Here is a 20,931-nt window from a genome sequence, read left to right on the forward strand (position 1 = left end):
CGCGCATCTAGAAAATGTGAATACTGTATCTCCTAGCTTCCATTCAAGAAGGAAAACTTTCGAGTTTTACATTGCTTCAACGATTGATAACATTGAATCAGCGTAACAAAGGCGAATTCTTCGCTAAGAATCGATGGGAATACCAGTACTTCTACACTACACCAATCACACGCAACTTAGTTCAAGTCTTACGTCACAATGTCTGGCTTTGATCGAGTAATATTGATAACACGCAAGGTTGGTTACAAAATTAGATTATACGAGTAGGCTATATTACAGCAAGATGCAGCAAAATTTGTTAAGTTTTGGTATTACAGTAACAAAGAAAACGCCCAAGGAAAAGTAAATTTCGCTCACAAGACACGCAAAAATAAACCTAAAGAAAAAATCCCAATGAAACTTTGCACAGCAAAAAATAGTGACATTAGTGTAGAAGTTTTCCGACTCGTGCCCAGAGCATTGTGACGCAAGAAGCCACACGACCTCGTTCGGTGAAAGTTAGTCAGTTATGCGTCGTATTAAGCATCTACACGGCGCTTTGACTCTTCGAGCGCACATCGTTGGTCTGATGACATGACGATCAACACTAAAACTGGTGTGTCCGCCGTGAGACTTAATTTGTCCGCCGAGATAGCTGCTCAGACCGGACACGTTTGTCCGCCGTCAACAAAAACGAATTTCGAGGCCTGGGTTAACCTTAATTTAAAATAAGTAATATCACACCACATCAGAAAAATCAATTATTAAAATATAGAGCTTTTACTACACAAGTGTGGCACTGTGGCTTCTTCAGTATAATCATATTCAAATAGAATTATATTTGAATATTTTCAATCTTATTCAAATAGAATTCTATTTGAATATTTTCAATAGTTTCTATTCGAATAACCGTATGATTATACGGTACTGAAGAAGCCACACTTGTGTGGCAAAAGCTCTATATATATTTTAATAAATTGATTTTTCTGATTTGGTGTACCGTAATATTGTTTATTTTAAATTGAGGTTAACCATATCATTTTTATGTCTTTGTGAAGTCATAATGGCTCTGAAGTCATAATTGTTATTCCTAACTTCACAATAGCTTAAATATAATTATTAGCTTGCAATGGGTATGCTAACAGTTAATGTGATAAAAGCACTTAGAGAAAAGTTCAGTGAAAGATTTTTCATTTCTTGGTAAATAAACAATCACTTTACAAAATAGAGCCAATCAGAAAAAAATTTATGCAATCATGGTGAAGTGGGGGGGGCCTTAAAGTTTGAGGAACTTTTAAAAAATAACATGAAGATTTTCATATCAAGCAATTGTTTTTTTGATATTTTAATAGCATAATTGAATTCCTCACCCATGAGAACATGGGAATAAACACTTCGTTCATCGTAATTGGACAAGAAATGGTGACTTTAGAGCATTTTCCCAAAATATTCCCACGCACAATGGCGCCACTAGTGGCAAAAATGTCAAATTTTAAATTGCGATAACTTGAAAACGACACTAGGTATCAAAAAAATTCCAACAGTTATGAATATTATTCTAAAATATGTACCAAATATGTAAAAATAAAGAAAATCTAAGAGATGGTGGTGTAAAATTTCTTCAAAATTTGTTGAATTATAATGGAATGGCTCTTATTGAAGGTTGGAGTGGTTGCAATAGCCTAGCAGAAATCAACAGTTCTAATTTTTTACACAATATTATCAGGTTTTAAGTCAAAGCAATAGGTGATATCAATTTTTCAAGATGGGTTCACTGATGTTGTTAGTTACTGTCAGTGGCTTATTGGCATGCTCACAATCAGCCAGTGTGAAAATTATGAAAAAGGAAAGCGTTTCCTTTGGAAAAAGTGGGTTCAACAAGTAGCCTAAATTTGGAAGCTAAAAAGTCAACTTTTCCAATTTTATTGTATTTTTTAACTTTAGATATAAATTATGTCATTTTCCAAAATGTATAGTCACACACATTCTAAAGGATATCTTCAGCTCTTTTCACTTTTTACTTTGATGATTAAATTTACATTTAAGATCAATCTTAAATGTTGAAAACCATAATGTTTTGTTCAGTTTAAGAATGAGTAGCCTATTGTGTGCATTGAGTCGAGTGGTATCATATATACTGATTGGACAATTAATCCTTCATTTTAGGACTCAACCCCTTAAACTCAGAGTCTTGCTACAATACTCAAACGAGTGGGCAAGTGGTACCAGTTGTCTGTCCTCAACCTGATGCAACTGAATGTGCTGTTCTTAGCTTTTATGGCAATTCTCGTAAGTTCAGTTATCTATGCCGTTTAATGTTGCAAGCTAGTGATACTCAACTTTATCAGTCTTTAACAAATTTTGAGCAGCCAGAAGGTTTGTGGACTTAAATTAAATATTGAAATAGGAACTTTATAGCAACACTAACATTTTTACACATGCACATTTAGTTGTCTAACAATAAAATCGATTTTTGACTGACCAGAAATTAAAAATCTGCTTTTATTGCAAAATTTTGTGCTTGTTCATGGAGCTACTGCACTTAGTACTTTTGTGGGCTACTTGAAGTTCTTACACCAAAACAAGACTAATAGACTATTTAAGGCTGACAGAAAATGCAGTGAAGTTTATAGTGCATCTTTTGACTTGTAGAACTCTATTAAAGGCTACTGTATATATATATATAATACAATAAAACTAGGCTATGCAATTTTAAAGTTCTATCTTATAAATAATTAAACTTTAGTTCATGGTTTTCTTAGATTATTAGTTTTTTGTACCCAGCTGCGCTGTTCATGAATAAGACTTTTAATTCAGTACAAGTATGAAACAGGTCTGGATTTAATGAAACTTACAGTTTTAATGTCAATTGATGAAAATATTTTAATTTGTCATCTCATTATTACTTGATAATTAATATGACATGTTTTTGTAGAACATTTTCTTGAGTATGCATGTGCAACAGAGGGTGCCTGCAAGGACCCAGCTGATATTTGCATGCAAGTTTCCCAACAAGTACCTTTCCCAGTGAGTATTGCCTGTAGAAAACCAAAGAAGTTATTTATTATACAAGTGCATCAATTCAATTAATTCGTCTTAATCAAAATTTGTTTATTTCTATTGAATTTATAATATTTCTAATATTTATTACTATTGAGTATTGATATTTTCTATTGAATTATATTATATTTCTATCTTAGCGTCTCATCTCTCCTTAGTCAAATTATAAAATTTTCTTCTAAATGCACTTATTAAATTTTCACTGGCCTCCTCTAGTCTTACAAAATGTTCAACTAACATCACTCTTCAATTTGCCATCTTTCATATTGCGCCCAGTCAGTTCTACTCATCCATTCAACTCTGCGAGCACTCTTTCTTGCTTGCACGTCACTAATTCTGTTGAATGTAAAATGCTTTTTCTGTTAGCGACCGTCGCATTGTTCATCTTCTATTTTTGGTGCCACCACTTTGTGATTGCGCTAATTAGGCTACAAAAGTTAAAAAGTATGTTCTTGTTCAGATTAGCAATTGCACGTTGAAATGCTGCAAGGGAACTAACTGCAACAAGCCACAAATCGTCATGACAGTCGGAGGTAACTGACCAACCAATCGCAAATATTATACTGTACTTTCAAGTCTTTCCATCATTCTTTTCACTCACAGACATATACAACCAAGCAACCACACGGCATTTAACATAATCGATTAAAATTGAACATAAACTATAAGCTACAAACGTTTTCGGCCATACACACGTTAGCCCTTATCAAGTAACAAAAAATAACTGCTTATCATATCTACAAAGAAAATGAATAACTGATCTAAACACTGAATTGAAAAACGAAATTCAAAATGAAACGGCAGAACATAGGAGAAAGGCACATCACATGGCGTTTGAATTACACCAGGCAAAGACGCATCATATGACGTATCAAGAAAAGACGTTGAGTAAATAAGAAGCACCTGAGGCAAACAACTGTGTATTGAGGCGAGGATTGTATGATTTTATTAGCAAAGCCTCGTGGATTTTAGTGTCGAATTCGGTGAAACATTTACGCATAATTCTAAAGGACTCCAAGGATGGTTTGTTATTTGAACATGTTTGACAATCGAATATGTGATCTTTAATGGCACTTTGCTTGTTCAAATTAGTTAAATCTAAGTGCTCCCTCACTCTCGTGGCCATAATGCCGCGTAGACATATCGGTATGTCTACGCGGCATTTGGCCACGAGAGTGAGGGAGCACTTAGATTTAACTAATTTGAACAAGCAAAGTGCCATTAAAGATCACATATTCGATTGTCAAACATGTTCAAATAACAAACCATCCTTGGAGTCCTTTAGAATTATGCGTAAATGTTTCACCGAATTCGACACTAAAATCCACGAGGCTTTGCTAATAAAATCATACAATCCTCGCCTCAATACACAGTTGTTTGCCTCAGGTGCTTCTTATTTACTCAACGTCTTTTCTTGATACGTCATATGATGCGTCTTTGCCTGGTGTAATTTAAACGTCATGTGATGTGCCTTTCTCCTATGTTCTGCCGTTTCATTTTGCATTTCGTTTTTCAATTCAGTATTTAGATCAGTTATTCATTTTCTTTGTAGATATGATAAGCAGTTATTTTTTGTTACTTGATAAGGGCTAACGTGTGTATGGCCGAAAACGTTTGTAGCTTATAGTTTATGTTCAATTTTAATCGATTATGTTAAATGCCGTGTGGTTGCTTGGTTGTATATGTCTGTGGTTGAAGAAAGTGACCTCTTTACCAAAATTGTATTCTTTTCACTCTTTGCTAAAATTGTTTTGTTTGATATGCTCAGCCGAGGTCGGCCGAGTCAGTAGCGACAAAGAAACATCCACAATTCCTGAACTGTCTAGACTGGGTCTACATAAACTATACATACATTAATAAATATTCAGTCATGCATAGAATGGCCTAACCGACCTGCTGGAAGATGGGACTACTAGCCTGTCCGATGATCGAGCTTGAAAAAAGTTCTCAAAGTTTTGGTTAGCAAGTTGGACTGTAGAAACTGTATATACATCTACGTCTTGTTTGTGAGAAACTAATGTTAGTGTTTTTGTTAGTTCTTCAAAAGCATTTAAAGTTAAACACTTTGATCAACTTTGAAAATTAACACAAGTTGCAAGGCATCAAATCTCACAACGCTTTTGAAAATTCACCTTTAAAGTGTATGGAAAAATTGGAAATCCAAAAGATACAACGATGTCGTATTTCATCGCTTTTATTGTCATCGTGAGCGTGCATGGAGCGTGACGATTCTTTTCGCAGCGCCCAAGATCCAAATTCCCTCTGTCCATGGATTGACGATGAACAAAGCGATGGCGTCAACGAAGCAACCCATGTCATGCTACACTACGCAGCCGGACCAAACGGTGATCGCCATAAGATGTGATGACCCTTCGGCTGATCGTTGCGCCACCCTCCAGTTTGATATGGCAATCCAAAAGATAAAGCGTGAGAGATTTTCAGAGATTTCCTGCTAGCTAGTACACATTTTATTTCGGTTTTATTTTATCTTCTCTTAAACTGTTGTAATTATTCGATGAATACCAAACCTTGTTACCAAATGAGAATATTGAGAAGTATATCATGCTATTTCGCCGATTGATTTGGAATTATTCATAAGCTACTGTAAACTTCAATCTCAAATTGTATGATATGAGATGTAACTTCCAAGTCTTCTGCGGTCGTAATGGTTTTATTTTGCACACTTTTGAACTCACCTGCTTAACTATACAGTATAATCAGTTAATTATCTTTTGGTGTTGATAAAGCTTTCCTTTTGCATTTGATTACTAGTTCATGAAAAGGCCTACGCCTGTTCCAACGAGCAGTTGTGCAATACACCGAAACTCATCTGCGATGAGATTGCTAAAGAAGTACCTTATCCAGTAAGTTTATTGCAAACGTTATACAAACAAAAAGCTTGTACATTATTCTTTGCCCCATTTTTGTTTTGCTCTGTAGTCTAGGTCCATTTTCTACCTCTCCAGAACAAGATACCCCGCTGGCGCTCTCTACAAAGTTGTGCTGGACGATCATTCTTTCGTCTCGTCATCTTCCTGTCTAAATGCAGTTTTCGCGGAGATTTTTAGCGATAACCAGCTAAAGTTGAGACTCCTGTGCGAAAGGAAGTGCAAGTTCTACCCCAGACAGCAAATCAGTTACTTTTTAGAGTTTTTTTATTAAAAGTGCATGGAGAATCAGCAGAGCCCTATTTATGTCATATGCGTCTGCAGACGTTGAATCAATGTAAAAACGACTGATTTGCTGTCTGGGATCTTTCTGCCATGACTTTGACACTTCTCATTATTTGATCAGATAAGCAACTGTGTGATGAAATGCTGCTCCGACATCAATTGCAACAAGCCAACAACTCACTCGATAGGAATCGGTGGACAAAGTATGGATCACACTTATATACATACAGAAATTCAATATTTGTTCAGTGTAGTATTTTTGCTTCGTACAATCAGAGTCATGCAACCTAGGTTAATCTTGCAGCTAGCAATCTATTGCAAACAGAGAAATGAAGCAATAATAATAATGTTATTGTTTTATTTATTGTCGCCCTACAACTACAAAGGTCTTTAGATTTACGTTGTCATGACATTATTACCCGACTTATCCTCACTGCGTTATGCAAGAAAGAACACAATTGATATCATTTTTTAAAGTCTTTGGTATGACCCGACCTGGAATCGAACTCAGAAGTAAAGCGGAACACGGTAACCACTTGGTCACTGAGCTAATTTCCGAGAAGTGAAGAATTTTACTTCTTATTGTTATTATTATTATTCTTCCTGTTTTACGTCTCATTTCCTAGAATCAGGGTAGGACGGAGTCTGGCAAGGCACATCCTCAGTTTCCATTCATCACGATCTAGGGGGCTAGTGTTGGTCATCTGCCACCGCTTCCTGTCATCATTTGTGGTATCACTTCATGTCTTCCTGGGACATCCAGGCTTCTTTGTACTAGCTACTGGCACATCTCGGCATTGATCCATACTATGACCAACAACGCATATAAGGTCTTTTTGCTACTGCTATTTAATTGCAAGCACTTTCGCCGTTAGGTGGATCTCTTGCTCCTGTGGTTGGCAGCGTGATGCAGAGTCAAGGAGCGATGCAAATGGGCTACAGACGTCTCTTTTCGCCAAAAAATGCCATGTCATGTTACGTTACCGATCCCCAAACCCTCCAAGTGACGTCACAACAATGCCCCGGATTTGACAACCGATGCGGCACGGTGGTTGTCGACTTTGTCGGGCCTTCAGGGAGGCGAAGTAAGATTAATTAAACTATCATTATAACTTCACTAGAAAAAATCAATGAAATAGCGAAATTGTACAATAGTGGACATGCATTGAGAGGGTGAGTGTGCATTGAGAGGGTGGGTGTGCAATTGCATTGAGAGGTTGGTGTGCATTGAGAGGTTGAGTGCATTGAGAGAGTGGGTGTACATTGAGAGGGTGGGTGTGCATTGAGAGGTTGGTGTGCATTGAGAGGGTGGGTGTGCATTGAGAGGGTGAGTGTGCATTGAGAGGGTGGATGTGCATTGAGAGGGTGGGTGTGCATTGAGAGGGTGGGTGTGCATTGAGAGGGTGGGTGTGCATTGAGAGGGTGGGTGTGCATTGAGAGGGTGGGTGTGCATTGAGAGGGTGGGTGGCATTGAGAGGGTGAATATGAATTGGTGAAATTAGCTTTGATTGTCGTTAAAGCTACTCAAAGCGATTTTTTTAATCGAAGCAAAATTCACTTCTACATCTTCTGTATATTGAAACCGACGTTTGTAGAAATAGTTGGAACTGATCTATCTCAATATCACATTTGTCTGATACAATTTTCTTGTTGTTTTGTCGTCTCGCGCATGATGCTTGTCGTCAATCCTTTAAGAATTCTTGCAAGACATATTTTGATGTTTTACATTATAGACCTTATAGAACTAATGTTTCACTGAACTGATGGAAGTATGTCACTCTTGTCTACTGGGCATCTACTTGTAACACCAAAGCATCAGTCTATAATAAAATTTACAATCGCACAAAACGTTGCAATCACCATTCACCAGTCTGTAAAGTTCAGACTATAATTACACGGTACACTGTTCCGAAAGCTAGTCAATTACCACAGCGAACTCGCAGCATTAGGCTCAAACATTCTTAATATCTACATTGTGAAGTAAGCAACGATCATGCTGCTAAAAGCGAAACTCAATCTACTGTGTAATTGCTAATTACACTACTTAGCGCAAGATCACGCAAGCACTCAATTACAAAAAGTAAAACAAATTCATTTGGATTTCGACTCAAAAACATTCTTCGCCAGGTAGCATAATTTAAAAGAAAAAAAATTTTTTTTCGAGACGTTAAAATTTTTGTTTTGAAATTGTAACGAGTTTAGCCGCACACAAACAACTACTTGTTAACATTTGATGGCGATGCAACAACGCGTTCATGCTGCAACCGCATAGAGTTTAAACTGCAACCGTCGTAGTGTCACATGGCATTGAGATTCATTCTCATCGAAGATGGATATTCGCCACTTTTTAATTAAAGTAGCCTTCACTATCTCTACAATATGCCAAGTGAGAGCGCTGCTTGCTACAAGTCCAATGGAAAGTAACGTGAAAGTTGAAGATAACGAAATACTGAATAATGCAGTTTCTGAGTTGATATTTTTGAACCATGGGCGAACAAAATCTAACCACCACACGCCATTTAACATAATATAATAACTTGAAAATAAACTAAAAGTTACAAACGTTTTCGACCATTCTCATGTTAGCCCTTTTCAAGTAAATAACTGACTGATGTCATACATAAATTGAAATTATAAAACTGATCTACATCCACAAAATCAAAAAATGAAATAAACGCGAATGAAACGGCAAGGCAGACGAGAGGCAAAATCATATGACGCTTAATTGCACAAGGAAAAAAACACACATCACATGATACAAAATTGCGTGAAAACATTTAGCAGATAGGAGGCCATTTAGCAGATAGTGAAGCATTTACGCACAATTCTAAAAGATTCCAGGGGTGGTTTATTGTTTAAACAAGTTTGGCAATAGAGTATCAGATATTTAATGGTACTTTTTCTGTTGAGCAGTTAAATTCAAGTGCTCCCTCACTCTAGTGGCCAAATGTCGCATGGACATACCAATACATGCACAATTGTACATTGTAGCCTCCAGTTCACGTAGTGCGTCATGAATATAAGGCAAAACTTGAATATTCTTACTTTCTGTGAAAAAACATGTTTGATTTGTCTGCTCGCACAACAGTTTAAAAGATTAGCGACTGAAACCATCAAGATGCACCAGCGAAAGCTTACCAACCTGTGGAGAAGTACGAACTGAAAGACTGGAAGAAGATGTCTTCAGATTTGTCGACTTCAACCATCACATTTTTCCAAAGAAGATTGATTTGAGTAACCTAAAAAGGCTAACTTAGATGTACTCTTTAAAACAGAATGATGATATTTTAATAGATTCTGAAACTAAAGACGAAATTAAATTGATGGTGAGACGTTTCATGAGCAGCTCTAAACATATGCGCGTCCAAAAGAAATCAGGCCATTCACAAAGCACTTAATTCTCTGTCTTCAAACAAGGACATACAGACAAGGACATTAAAATCTGCAAGTTCGACAAGGGAAAAAGAACAACGATTTTCGACTCTTCCAATTATTTCTCTAAATTTGGCACTATTACAAACTAATAGCAACAAATAAAGTAAACAATATCACACCAAATCAGAAGAAGATAAATCACACCAAATCAGAAGATTAATAATAGCAACAACTTTGATATTTTTGGTTTGGCGAAAACCAACCAATACTAACTTCCTTCTGAATTTCAACGCTGCCCGACGGCGTGTTCGCCTAAAACGACACCCAGCGGCGGGGCCTGGGGGGCCTCCCCCAGAAAAGTTTGAAAAATTACTTTGAATTTGGTGCATTCTGAGAGCATTTTCAACAAGAATGTGGGTATGAATATTCCTGTAAAATGGTGCTGTCTGGTGGCATAGCAAAAGGATAAGATCATGTTTTTTCTGCATTTTTCGGAAATAAAGCTAAGTCTCTATGTTTTCTTGTTGCTAATTCCTGGCTAAGATATTTGAATGTTTGGTATTGGCGAAACTCGCTCTTTTAATTTCGTTTAGAATTAGGCAAACTTTGTTTTAGAAACATAAAGAGACTGAAAGCATCATTTTCGATATCGTGACGTCACACGCGTGCCAAACGGGGGTTGAACCCCCCCCCCCTTGGCTATGCCACTGGTCGGTACCAATGTTGCATTATACCAAGCGATGATATAATTGTGTTTGCAGTTCATGATGTTGTGTATGCGTGCTCTGTTGACGTGCTATGCCAGAATCCCACTGTCCTGTGCCAACAGATTGCCAAAAGTTTGCCATCTGGATTCAAGGTCAGTTTGAATTAGTTGGTTTCATAGACTTTCTTCACTTTAAAGAGATTACGTTGTTGTTTACACGACAAACCATAGGGCAAAATGGTTGCAACAAGCTGTCCTTCTCAGTTACAAACTTCATTAAAAATCTTTGTAATGCATTGAATGACACTTCAACACTGAAGAAACTATCGTACTGTACCTATATTGCCATCAAGCCGTCAATTTGTTTTTCTTAATTTGTTACTCGACAAATTCCAAATGCCTCCCATGGAGAAACGCTTTACCACAGGTAAGGTATAGGCCTAACAGTGTCAAAGTATTTCAAGTGTTCTTACTAGTGATATTGTTTGAAATTTGAAAATCATTATTTTCTACAGATTATCGACTGCACATTGACATGCTGCAGTGGTGACAATTGCAATCACCCATAAATCTGATCCCAGCATGCTCTTCGATTTCCAACCTTCAGTTGGTGCCAGTCTTTATATGATGACGTTTATATCAGCCCCGACCCAGCTGCAGTTGTTCTTATATCAAGCATTAAAATCTCCGCGTGTTTTTAATTGTCAGCGATTGTTATAATTTTATTTCTAATCAATTTTTTTCCAAGTAGACAAGCTTGGTGACTTAATTTTGTTGATAAGAAATCCTCATGTCATCATTGATGCTCCTATCTCATCCGAACCTATTTCGGTGAAATCGTTCATCTTGTAGTCGCACTGAAGGGGAAATATTGTCAATGAAATCCCAAATTGTCGTTTTCTATTTGTTATATTTTCAAAGCTGACAAAGGAAAGCGGGTCAAATTTCCGGCCACTGGGATCAACAGCAGTAGTTCTCTGTACGATTGGTTAGATATCCTACTTGCAAACTTGTAATGCCCATTAAATTGCAGTGCAATTTAATTAAAATAGTGCAATTTAATGGGCAGTACAAGTTTGAAAGAGTTGATTTAATACTTTAATTTTTCAGTTTGCTTAGCAGCGAATGTTGCAAACCTATTCAGCATTATACAATATCTCACAAAGTTGTTTTGGTTCGAATCGACACCACGTCCGGTTAAATTATCTTTTATTATGATTCGATTTTCGTTTCCATCTGGGCACTTACACGTAATTTTGTGCAAGCAGCGCGACTTGATGGTTTTATGCCCCCCGATAGAGCAAAGCTTGTATTCCTTTTTCTCATGCTACGGAAAAAATACAACAATCGACTGACGAAATTGATCGGTAAAGTTTGCTTCACACGTTAGCAGACTTAAGCTAAGCTGTGATTTGACAATTGTTTTGCAGGAAAGAGTTTTATAACAGTTTGTGTTCCAAGTGGCCTGGTCTCGTTTGGTTCTGAAGCTTTACTTTCGGATTGACAAAGCCTTTGATAGGTTATTCCTGGCAGTTTTGCATACTTTTAGAGGCTTTGAACCACTGACGATAGGGGAGGGGTTAATTTTAACTTTAGCCCTGATTTTAGGATACATCAGGGTATTCTGAATCTGAGACCTCTGGAATTTTTTTTAATTTCGTCCAAACCCTCCCCACCCCTACCCTGAAAATTATTTTTGCGTCAAATAGCCTCGTATTGCATTGACATCACTTTTTGTTTATGGCATTTAAAGTTCAAATATTATTTGCTACCGTACAGTACTAAAACACGTTAGTAATGTTGCAAGACAATCTCTTCCATCTTCACATTTTGTGATCGCTGCGTTGAATGACGGAATATGCCACAAATAAACCTTGAAACCATAGGCTCCAAAAATCAATGGACCAAAATTAAAAAAAAAATTCCAGAGGTCTTGGAATGTTCTGTTGTGTTTTAAGGCTAAAGTTGGATATAAAAAAGCCGATTAGCCTAATTTCCCCTCCCCCCTGTACTGACACGAGGCCGGTTACCGAGATTGACAGAGTGAAATAAGTTTCCACTTGTTGAAGTGTTTTTGTAAACTACTGTATTCCATCCATTAGGTGCCGTTGAATGGAAAGCACTTCTGAAATGCGCAAACCCCGAGAGCCGAACCAACGCCACTTGATCTGGAGTCGGGCGATTAACCACTGAGCTAACCAGGCGGATTGTTTCACATTTAACCCCCACACATCGTTTGGGCCATAGGTCTATCCTTCCACCACCCTTAATTGACAGATTGTAGGCTACCGGAAGGCTGCATTTGAGCATCTACTAATTATTGCCATCATCCATAACACCCCTTTTTCTGCATTTTGTTGACAGAGGAATAGAGGATGGTAGGCTATAATAGAATGCAAATCATTGATGGTAGGATCTGCGGTCTTTTTCAGCACCACGCTTATAGGAAAGAGGAAGACATCACACCCTATTGACAAACGTCGCAGAGAAGGGCGATTTCCCCCGCTCCCGAAATATTTTAAATAAAACTTTTACAGCATTATTTAACAAAGTTTTACTTTTGGTTTAAGCTGAAAGTACACACAGAATGCGCAATTTTACAGAATTGTATTCAAAATTTGTCTGAGCTTCTCTTGTGGGTGCTTCGTCTTCAGTGACTCATTGCCGGTGTAGCAGTCCAAGAGTTACTGCATGCCAAAAGTTACAAGAGTTGCCAAATATTTCATTTAAATTTTATTTAATTTTGTTTTAAAAAATAATTAAATTTTTAACCTCTCAAAAGGTCAGATTAATAATTATAAGTATTTTGTAATGTTAACTGAAAAGCTTGCATTAGTTTTAGAGCAATGAATTCATTACACTTAGGGAACGTTCAAATATTACGTAACGCCTTTTTTCCGAATTTTTGACCCCCCCCCCTCCCCCATGTAACGCCAACGTAACGCTTTTTTCAATCCCCCCCTCCCCCATGTAACGCTTTTTCACTACGAATTCAGCACAAAAAACTACCATTCCGTACTCAAAAGCGTTACGTAACGTTTTGCTTGAACCCCTCCCCCCCGATGTGACGCTAACGTAACGTTTTGCATAAACTCCCCCTCGAAGGCGTTACGTAATATTTGAACGTTCCCTTAATTAAAACAATTTTCGCTTTTCTATCGATTGTGAAAACGCCGGGCACCGTTGGTAACTTTTGGACTGACAGTAACTTCCAGACTGCAACGCCGCAGAAGCAGTCCAAAAGTTACTGCTATTGTAAGGGAACGTTCAAATATTACGTAACGCTTTTTTTCCGAATTTTTGACCCCCCCCCCTCCCCCATGTAACGCTTTTTCACTACGAATTCAGCACAAAAAACTACCATTTCGTACTCGAAAGCGTTACGTAACGCTTTGCTTGAACCCCCTCCCCCCCGATGTGACGCTAACGTAACGCTTTGCATAAACCCCCCTTCCCCTCGAAGGCGTTACGTAATATTTGAACGTTCCCTAAGTGGATGTGCTTTTTCGAAATTCTTTTGGGAAAACTTGTAAATGGACTGAAACTTCACTTGGTCAGTAGATTAAACCCTCTGCAAGTAGGCCTATGCGAAAGATGAATCCCAAGGATAAATATTCTCACCACGAAACCATAATTCTTGACTTTAAGTTTAGTGCCACGTGTTTTACAGTAGATGCTAGTCCAACGGAAATTCATTGGAATCTCAAAGTGTTCAACACTTTTGTAAAAGCTAAAGCCTTCCCCGCGTGTGAGACTGTGATAGCCTACTCACTGATGAAGGTTGATGGCGTTTTGACTACCGGTTGGCCTACATGTAGCCTAAGTTACTTTATATTTCTTCAAAACGGTAGTTATGAAAAACCAGACCAAAAATAGGCTCAGTGCTTCATTCACTAGAAAACTTTGGTTTTAACTTATGAAATAGGCCTACATAAAATATAGTCAAAGACTGTTCGTCAACTACAACTCAAGACCAGCGGCTAACAAGTCAGCCTTCAAATGCAAACTTTGCACGATATATTAAGGTCTGTAGCTTATTAAATGCCACCGATTTACGTATAGCCACGATTTAAACTTTGAAATGTTTGGAGCGATGATCAATTAAGTTACCGTGTTTGTTTCAACAGCGCCATATAGGGGAAGGTCTAGTTAGTTGAGCCAGAAATCGATTTTTCTGCAATAAAAATTTAACGACAAACTTTACCAAAAATCCGAATCCATCATGATAAATTTCAGTCTTATCAATCAATCAATGTTTTATTTGTCAGTAACAGGAACATAGGTAGATGTTTGAAATATGCAATTAATGTACACAATGCAAAGTTACACAAGTTCCCATACCGACTGGGAGACAACGAAACGACCATACGGTCTACAAGTCAATTGCCACCCCACGGAAATGACGATTTTGCCATTTAAACTAAGCTTACAAGAGAGAGAGAGAGAGAGAGAAACCTTTTTTTTGTCTGTTGCGACAATTGCGATAATACGAATAAAATAGCTATCTAAATACCACAACAGACAGGAAGCAGCGAAAGACTATATCAGTCATCGAGTCAGCTGCTTCCCAGTTCTTAATGTGACAAATGTCAAGCATCGGCAAATTACGTTGAAACAAGATAGGCTGATGTTGAGTAATATTAATGAAAGAAAAAAAATCATGTGCTGCTGCGATCCTCAAGTGAAGTCCTGTAGTTTTTTATTCAAATATAAACTTTATTCCGGGTGATTAAAAATAGAACACCTCCCCTACTGCGCCGAACCCACCTACCTCGGCGTAACCCTGGACAGGTCACTCACGTACCGACGACACCTGGAGTCACTGCGCAAAAAACTATCGGCGCGCGTTGCACTTTTGAGGCGGCTGGCGGGTTCCGGCTGGGGAGCTGATGCGAAAACCCTTCGCACAGCTACCTTGGCCCTCGTCCATTCTACCGCTGAGTACTGCGCACCAGTGTGGTGCCGCAGCTCTCACACCCGCCACATTGACACCGCCATCAATGACGCACTACGCACTGTGACTGGATGCCTGCGTCCCACTCCAACGGACTGCCTTCCCATCCTTGCAGGCATCCAACCTGCTGAGCTTCGCCGTAAAGGAGCCATGATTTCCCTTGCTCGTCGCGCACTGGACCCCGACCACCTCCTCCACAGTGCACTCCAGCGCCTACCTGGAGGACAGCAGCGACTGAAATCAAGACGCCCATTTGTGCCCGCCGCACAACAGCTTCTGAACAACGTTGAAGATCTTGGAATAAGTGCGGCACACTGGACGAACTACACATGGAACATGGAGTGGCAAAACAACACCTCCCGACTCCATGATTTCTTACCCGACGTCGATCCCCACCCTCCGGGAATGTCCCTCGCAAGACTTGCGTGGGTCCGGCTTAACCGCCTACGAACCGGCGTCGGTCGCTTTCGTTCAGACATGTGCAGATGGGGCCTGGCTTCCTCACCGGGATGCGAGTGTGGCGCCACAGACCAGACAGTAGATCATGTCGTCCATGACTGCCCAATCCATCAACCACCACATGGAACGCTTGGACTGAAGACCCTGGATGACGAGACTGTAGAGTGGCTGATGACATCATGCCCAAACATATAGTCCCGAAGAACAGCTCATACGACGAAGAAGATTAAAAATAGGAAAAACTTTTAAAATCAATAAACTCTTGTAGCAAGGGCGTTTAAACTTCAGTGCAACAGAGAAAAGTTCAAGCCAATAAATAGTACAAGACTATACGAGTAAAAACATTTTTAGTAACAGTATTACAATACAAAAATAATCAAAATTTAAAAAAAGGTATAGGCCTATTGTTCTGTCATAAAAGAAATGGCTGAGTGACTCTCAGTGTGACCTGTTAGGCTGCATGAAACTAGCGAACAATCCTGAAACTAGTAAATGAGAAATATTTGAGTGTAACCGAACAACACAATAGGTCAATAATGTTTTCTTCAGACGAAATTTAACAAATCAAATCCAGGCGACGTATCATTACAAAGTTTGAGCCCAAAATAACAATTTATGACAATTTTTGTCACTTTTCCACTGACATAAAGCAACAAAATTTAAAATCAATTAAAAAAAAAATCAAACACTTCGCATTCAAATAAAAACAAGAAAAAAAAACACTTTTGTCGATTTAGGCTATGTGCGATTGATCCAAACTTGTCTGGCAGCCCTGCTTAAAAAACTGACTAGGCTTGATTGCTGGCCAACGTTCGATTTTTATGTCAAAAACTAAGTGATTTATCATTAAAAACTCTTGCGCTGGTTTAATTAAATTGATTTATACTGATACAACACACACTAATACAGAAAAGTTTAAAAAACAACTGAATTTAAAACAAAAAATTTTAGGACAAACTTTGAACGGATTTGATAATGGGCAGCAAACAAGATGTTACACAATAGAATGTAAAACAATTAATCCTTATGCGGTTCTTGTGAACATGTTTGCGACTGACCCCGATTTATATCATTTTATAATTTAAATTCAGCCCGCTCAAATGATCAGTGGCGTACCGTGACCACTTTGACAGGGTGTTCAGTGACGGCAAAGCAACAGCGGGGGGTCTGGGGGGCCTCCCCCAGAAATTTTTTAAAATTAACATTGAATTTGGTGCGTTCAGAGAGCATTTTCAGCACAAATTCTGAACATGAACAGAACTGACAAAAATAATGTTGTCGGAATGGAGAAGAATACAAAATAGGTATTTATTTGACAGCGCATTGAATGAAAGACTTAATAATATCAAACATTAAGTCGCATTTCTAAAGTCACATACTTCAGTTCACTTTTTATTTCCGACCATCAAAACGAACAATATTACTTGCCATAACACAGCAGAAGTTTGAAAAAACGCGAAAGTTAAAGCGTGCTCGAGATGGAAATGATTTACTTCATGCAAGGATTAGGCACGGTCGCAACACCTTGAGAAATGTACAAGCGAATTAAAAACAAACAGGTGAAAGTTAAAACAAAAAACAATAGCAAAGCAACTCGATAATAAACAAGAAAAGAAAGTCGATTGCTATGTTGGTCGGCTGTACTTTTATCCGCGTACTACTTAGTAAAAACGAAAATGTTTAACACCTCGACTACAGAAGGAAAATTCATCTATAGCATAATTCAATTCTTCTTGTTTGTGCAATAAATTTTTGAATTACATCGTCGTAGAAAGCTTGCTTTTGCTTCAGTTCTAGCAAAAGTTGTTTCCAACGCTGATCACCTCAAACTCTAATCCAACAAGCTTCTTCTCTCGTGTTGTCGCTATATGTCAGGGCATCCGTTGGTTAGCCACTGCCTGGTGTCGTCATCGATGGAAATTAGGCCTTCCATACCATGGGGTGGTCTGTATAGCCGGCAATCCTTGTTAATGTGGGCTGCCGTCTGCATTTCGCCACACTCACAAGCAGCACTCTCTGCCAAGTCCCAGCGCAACATGTCTGCACCATAGCGTACAACACCAGTGAGCAAACAGTTACGCCTTGATGAGGCAAGTCTAGAGAGGCCATGTCCCAGCTGGTTTTTGGACGGGGATCTGAATACTTGGTGAAGTGGGGACGTGCTGCTTGACCATTGTTCACACCACGCCGCGTGGCACCACTGTTTGCTAGGGCTTCCACCAGAGGCTGCCAGAAGGTCTTGTGCAGCGCGTACAAATGGCTTTCTTGATTTTAGCCGCTGCTTTGGTGGATATCTCAGCGTGGTTGTGTGTAGCGGATGGCCAGGGTTTAGGGCTTTACGGCTCAGGAAAAGAACAGCACGTTGGCGCCGTAGTGCAGCACTGCAGCTGGCTCAATGCTTGCAAGGACAGGCAAACAGTCAGTTGGAGTTGGGCGGAGGCAACCTGTGACAGTTCGCAGGCAGTTGTTGATTGGTACATCGACAAGGTCAGTATGGGCACTTCTGCACCAAGTAGCAGCACAGTATTCAGCAGGGGCGTAGACTAAGGCTAAACCACTTGTTCTCAGCACTGAGGGGCTAGCACCCCACCTTGTACCAGCAAGACGTTTCATGAGAGCAGTGCGAGCTGTCACTTTTCCGCGTAAGTGTTCTAGGTGTTTGCGGTATGTCAGGGACCGATCAAGTCGAACTCCAAGGTATGTGGGTGTGGCTTCGAAAGGAAGTGTTCGGCCGTTATTTTTGATGTTAATTTTCCTGTTTGACTCTCTATTACATAGGTGGAAGACAGAAGTCACGGTCTTTGCTTCACTCAGCTTGAGGCGCCATTGGTGCAGATAGGAAGATAGAATGTCCATATCCTTAGTCAAGGTGTTCTGCACTGTTTCCCATTTGCGGTGAGAATAAAGAATAGCCAGGTCATCTGCGTATGCGTATTTATTAGAGGATCCAACAAGCTAAAACTTGCTATTGCCTGGGATTCCCCCAATGACGCACCAAGGTGTGCACTGTGCAGATCGGTAAGCACTTTAACGGCAAAATTTCATTAACTGTCGAGAAAACCTCAGCCAATCAGAAGCTACGTTGTCTGTGACCTGAAATCATAAAAAACGCGCGAAAACCCAAATGGAAGACATTTGCAAAATTGCATTAGTTTCATAGCTGGCGGTGTGACGACATTTGCATTATTAGCTTCATAGCAGGCAGCTTAGTGCAGGAAAACGCAAGTAGCCCACATCATGAATGATCATCCTGAAACTCAGGTAAGGTTTGTTGCAATTTGATTTAGATCTTACAGTATGAGTACTGAGTAGGCTATATATTTTTACTAAAGTAGTGGTATTTGAAGTTCAACAGTTGTCTGCTACATGGCATGTGGTTGCACTGTGTTTATTTGCCAGCGCATACAATTATTGTTGTTGTAGTGGTTCACTTCTGTGGAAGATGGCATGAAGTTCATTGAAGAGTATGCAGAGACAACAGCAACAAAACTTCTTGTTGCACAGAAACGAGCATATGGTGTGTATGTTGTTTGTTACATAACATCCTACAAAATTCATACTGAACTGTAGAGGTTTACCTTTGTTGACAGTAGAAATTTTGGGTGCAACCTAGTTCGTACCCTAAAAAGATCGAGAGAAAAAATAAAAAAGCTGAAGCCAGTGATCGCAAAGATCAAGAGAAAAATTACCACAAAGCCGAAGTTGCTGATCGGAGTTTTCTTTTTTCCGCAAACATTTTAAAATTTCCGGTAATGATCCTTAGAGTTTGCCGAAGTCGCTAATCGCAGTTTCAGCAAACATTTTAAAAGGGTTAGGGTTAGGAAAAGATCAAGAAGAAAAAATTAAAAATAGATGAAGTCGCTGATCGGAGTTTCCGCAAACATTTTAAAAGGGTTATGGTTAATCGGAGTTTTCGCAAACATTTTAAAATTTCCGGTAAGGATCCTAAGAGTTTTTGTTTGTTTGCAGAAACTGCGATCAGCAACTTCGGCTTTGTGCTATTTTTTTTTTGATTTTTTCAGGGTACGAACTAGGTTGCATCCAAAATTTTAAAGTTTATTTAGCCAGGCTATAATGTTATCATAACTTGTGTAAATGTTATCTTTTTACGGCAATTCGATGTATTGATTTTGAAGTAACGTTTTTAGAAGTACTCAATTTTTTCAAAAAGTGGTATCTTCACTTTCAAGTGGCATAAAAATGTAGGCTAAAATGTCAACGAGAAGTGCTTTTATCAGGATTTGAGTGTTGCTACTATCACCGCATTATGTATATACCACGAGTTTTTTGCAGATTGTTTTATGAAGTAGATTGTGCAGCATCCACTAGGTTCTGCTGAATGGACAGTTGTCCTTTCGATGTGTTGCTCAAGAACACATCTCAATAGTCGAATCAGCGCCGCTTGGTCTTAGTAGGGTGCTTAACCACTGAGCAAATGGGGCGGACAGATTTTTGTGGCCACTGGCCATGTCACCTTTTCATTTACATACTGGGGTATTGACTATGGTACCTCAACTAATGGTATCGTTTTCATTCCGGATGCATTAATGACAAAAAATAAATTGATATGATAATTAAAAAAGCACTACCGGGTGTATTGATAAGCAACATTTTGATGTTGCATATTGTTTAACATGCCAAACACACATGTGTGGACTTTTTGCCGAAAGGACTAATTGCCGAAAGAACTGATCTGTTTGCGAATGATATTTATGTGTTAATGATAATACATTTGTATAATTTCAGCAATTTGTCTTTTCGGCAAAATGAGTTTCGGCAAAATGTCCTGGTACCCAAACACATTACTACAATTATTGCAGAAATCTCAAACAGCATGATTTATTGGCGAAAGGATACACCATATATTAAGCTGGAATATGTCCAGTTCAAATGTCGACCAAAAGAAGCTTTACAGCAAAGTACTCAGGTATGTAGCAAAATTATGTAGTGCCTCACGCTTACATTACTTCAGGTAAAATCAACTTATCGTATGGATTTTATAACGATTCATGACAGATTGTTTAACAGGTTATGGTGACGGATCAGTGCAATGCCAAAGTTAAACTTCTGAAAATTGCTGAATTTCCCGAATATAAGGTAACTTATACTATTGTGTGATTTCACCAGTAGGCCTATCTTTAAATTCTTACATTTTTTGTATCATTGCAAAGTGTCTTCAACTTATACACTCAATGATATTGGTTTCCTACAGCTTAAATGATCAT

At 38.7% G+C, this 20,931-nt stretch overlaps 1 protein-coding gene across 1 annotated transcript; it reads left to right on the top strand.

Moving 5' to 3' along the window:
- The first annotated feature begins 1,708 nt into the window (after positions 1-1,708).
- On the top strand, positions 1,709-11,657 carry LOC145772657 (uncharacterized). Its single transcript, XM_082584526.1, has 10 exons — positions 1,709-1,847; positions 2,146-2,268; positions 2,915-3,006; positions 3,500-3,572; positions 5,281-5,466; positions 5,812-5,903; positions 6,334-6,415; positions 7,088-7,297; positions 10,349-10,446; positions 10,809-11,657. The coding sequence occupies exons 1-10, from the start codon at positions 1,745-1,747 to the stop codon at positions 10,860-10,862; spliced, it is 1,113 nt and encodes a 370-aa protein (XP_082440652.1). The 5' UTR covers positions 1,709-1,744; the 3' UTR covers positions 10,863-11,657.
- The last annotated feature ends 9,274 nt before the right edge of the window (positions 11,658-20,931 follow it).

Source organism: Aplidium turbinatum, chromosome 6, assembly GCF_918807975.1.
Source record: "Aplidium turbinatum chromosome 6, kaAplTurb1.1, whole genome shotgun sequence".
NCBI classification, from domain to species: domain Eukaryota; kingdom Metazoa; phylum Chordata; class Ascidiacea; order Aplousobranchia; family Polyclinidae; genus Aplidium; species Aplidium turbinatum.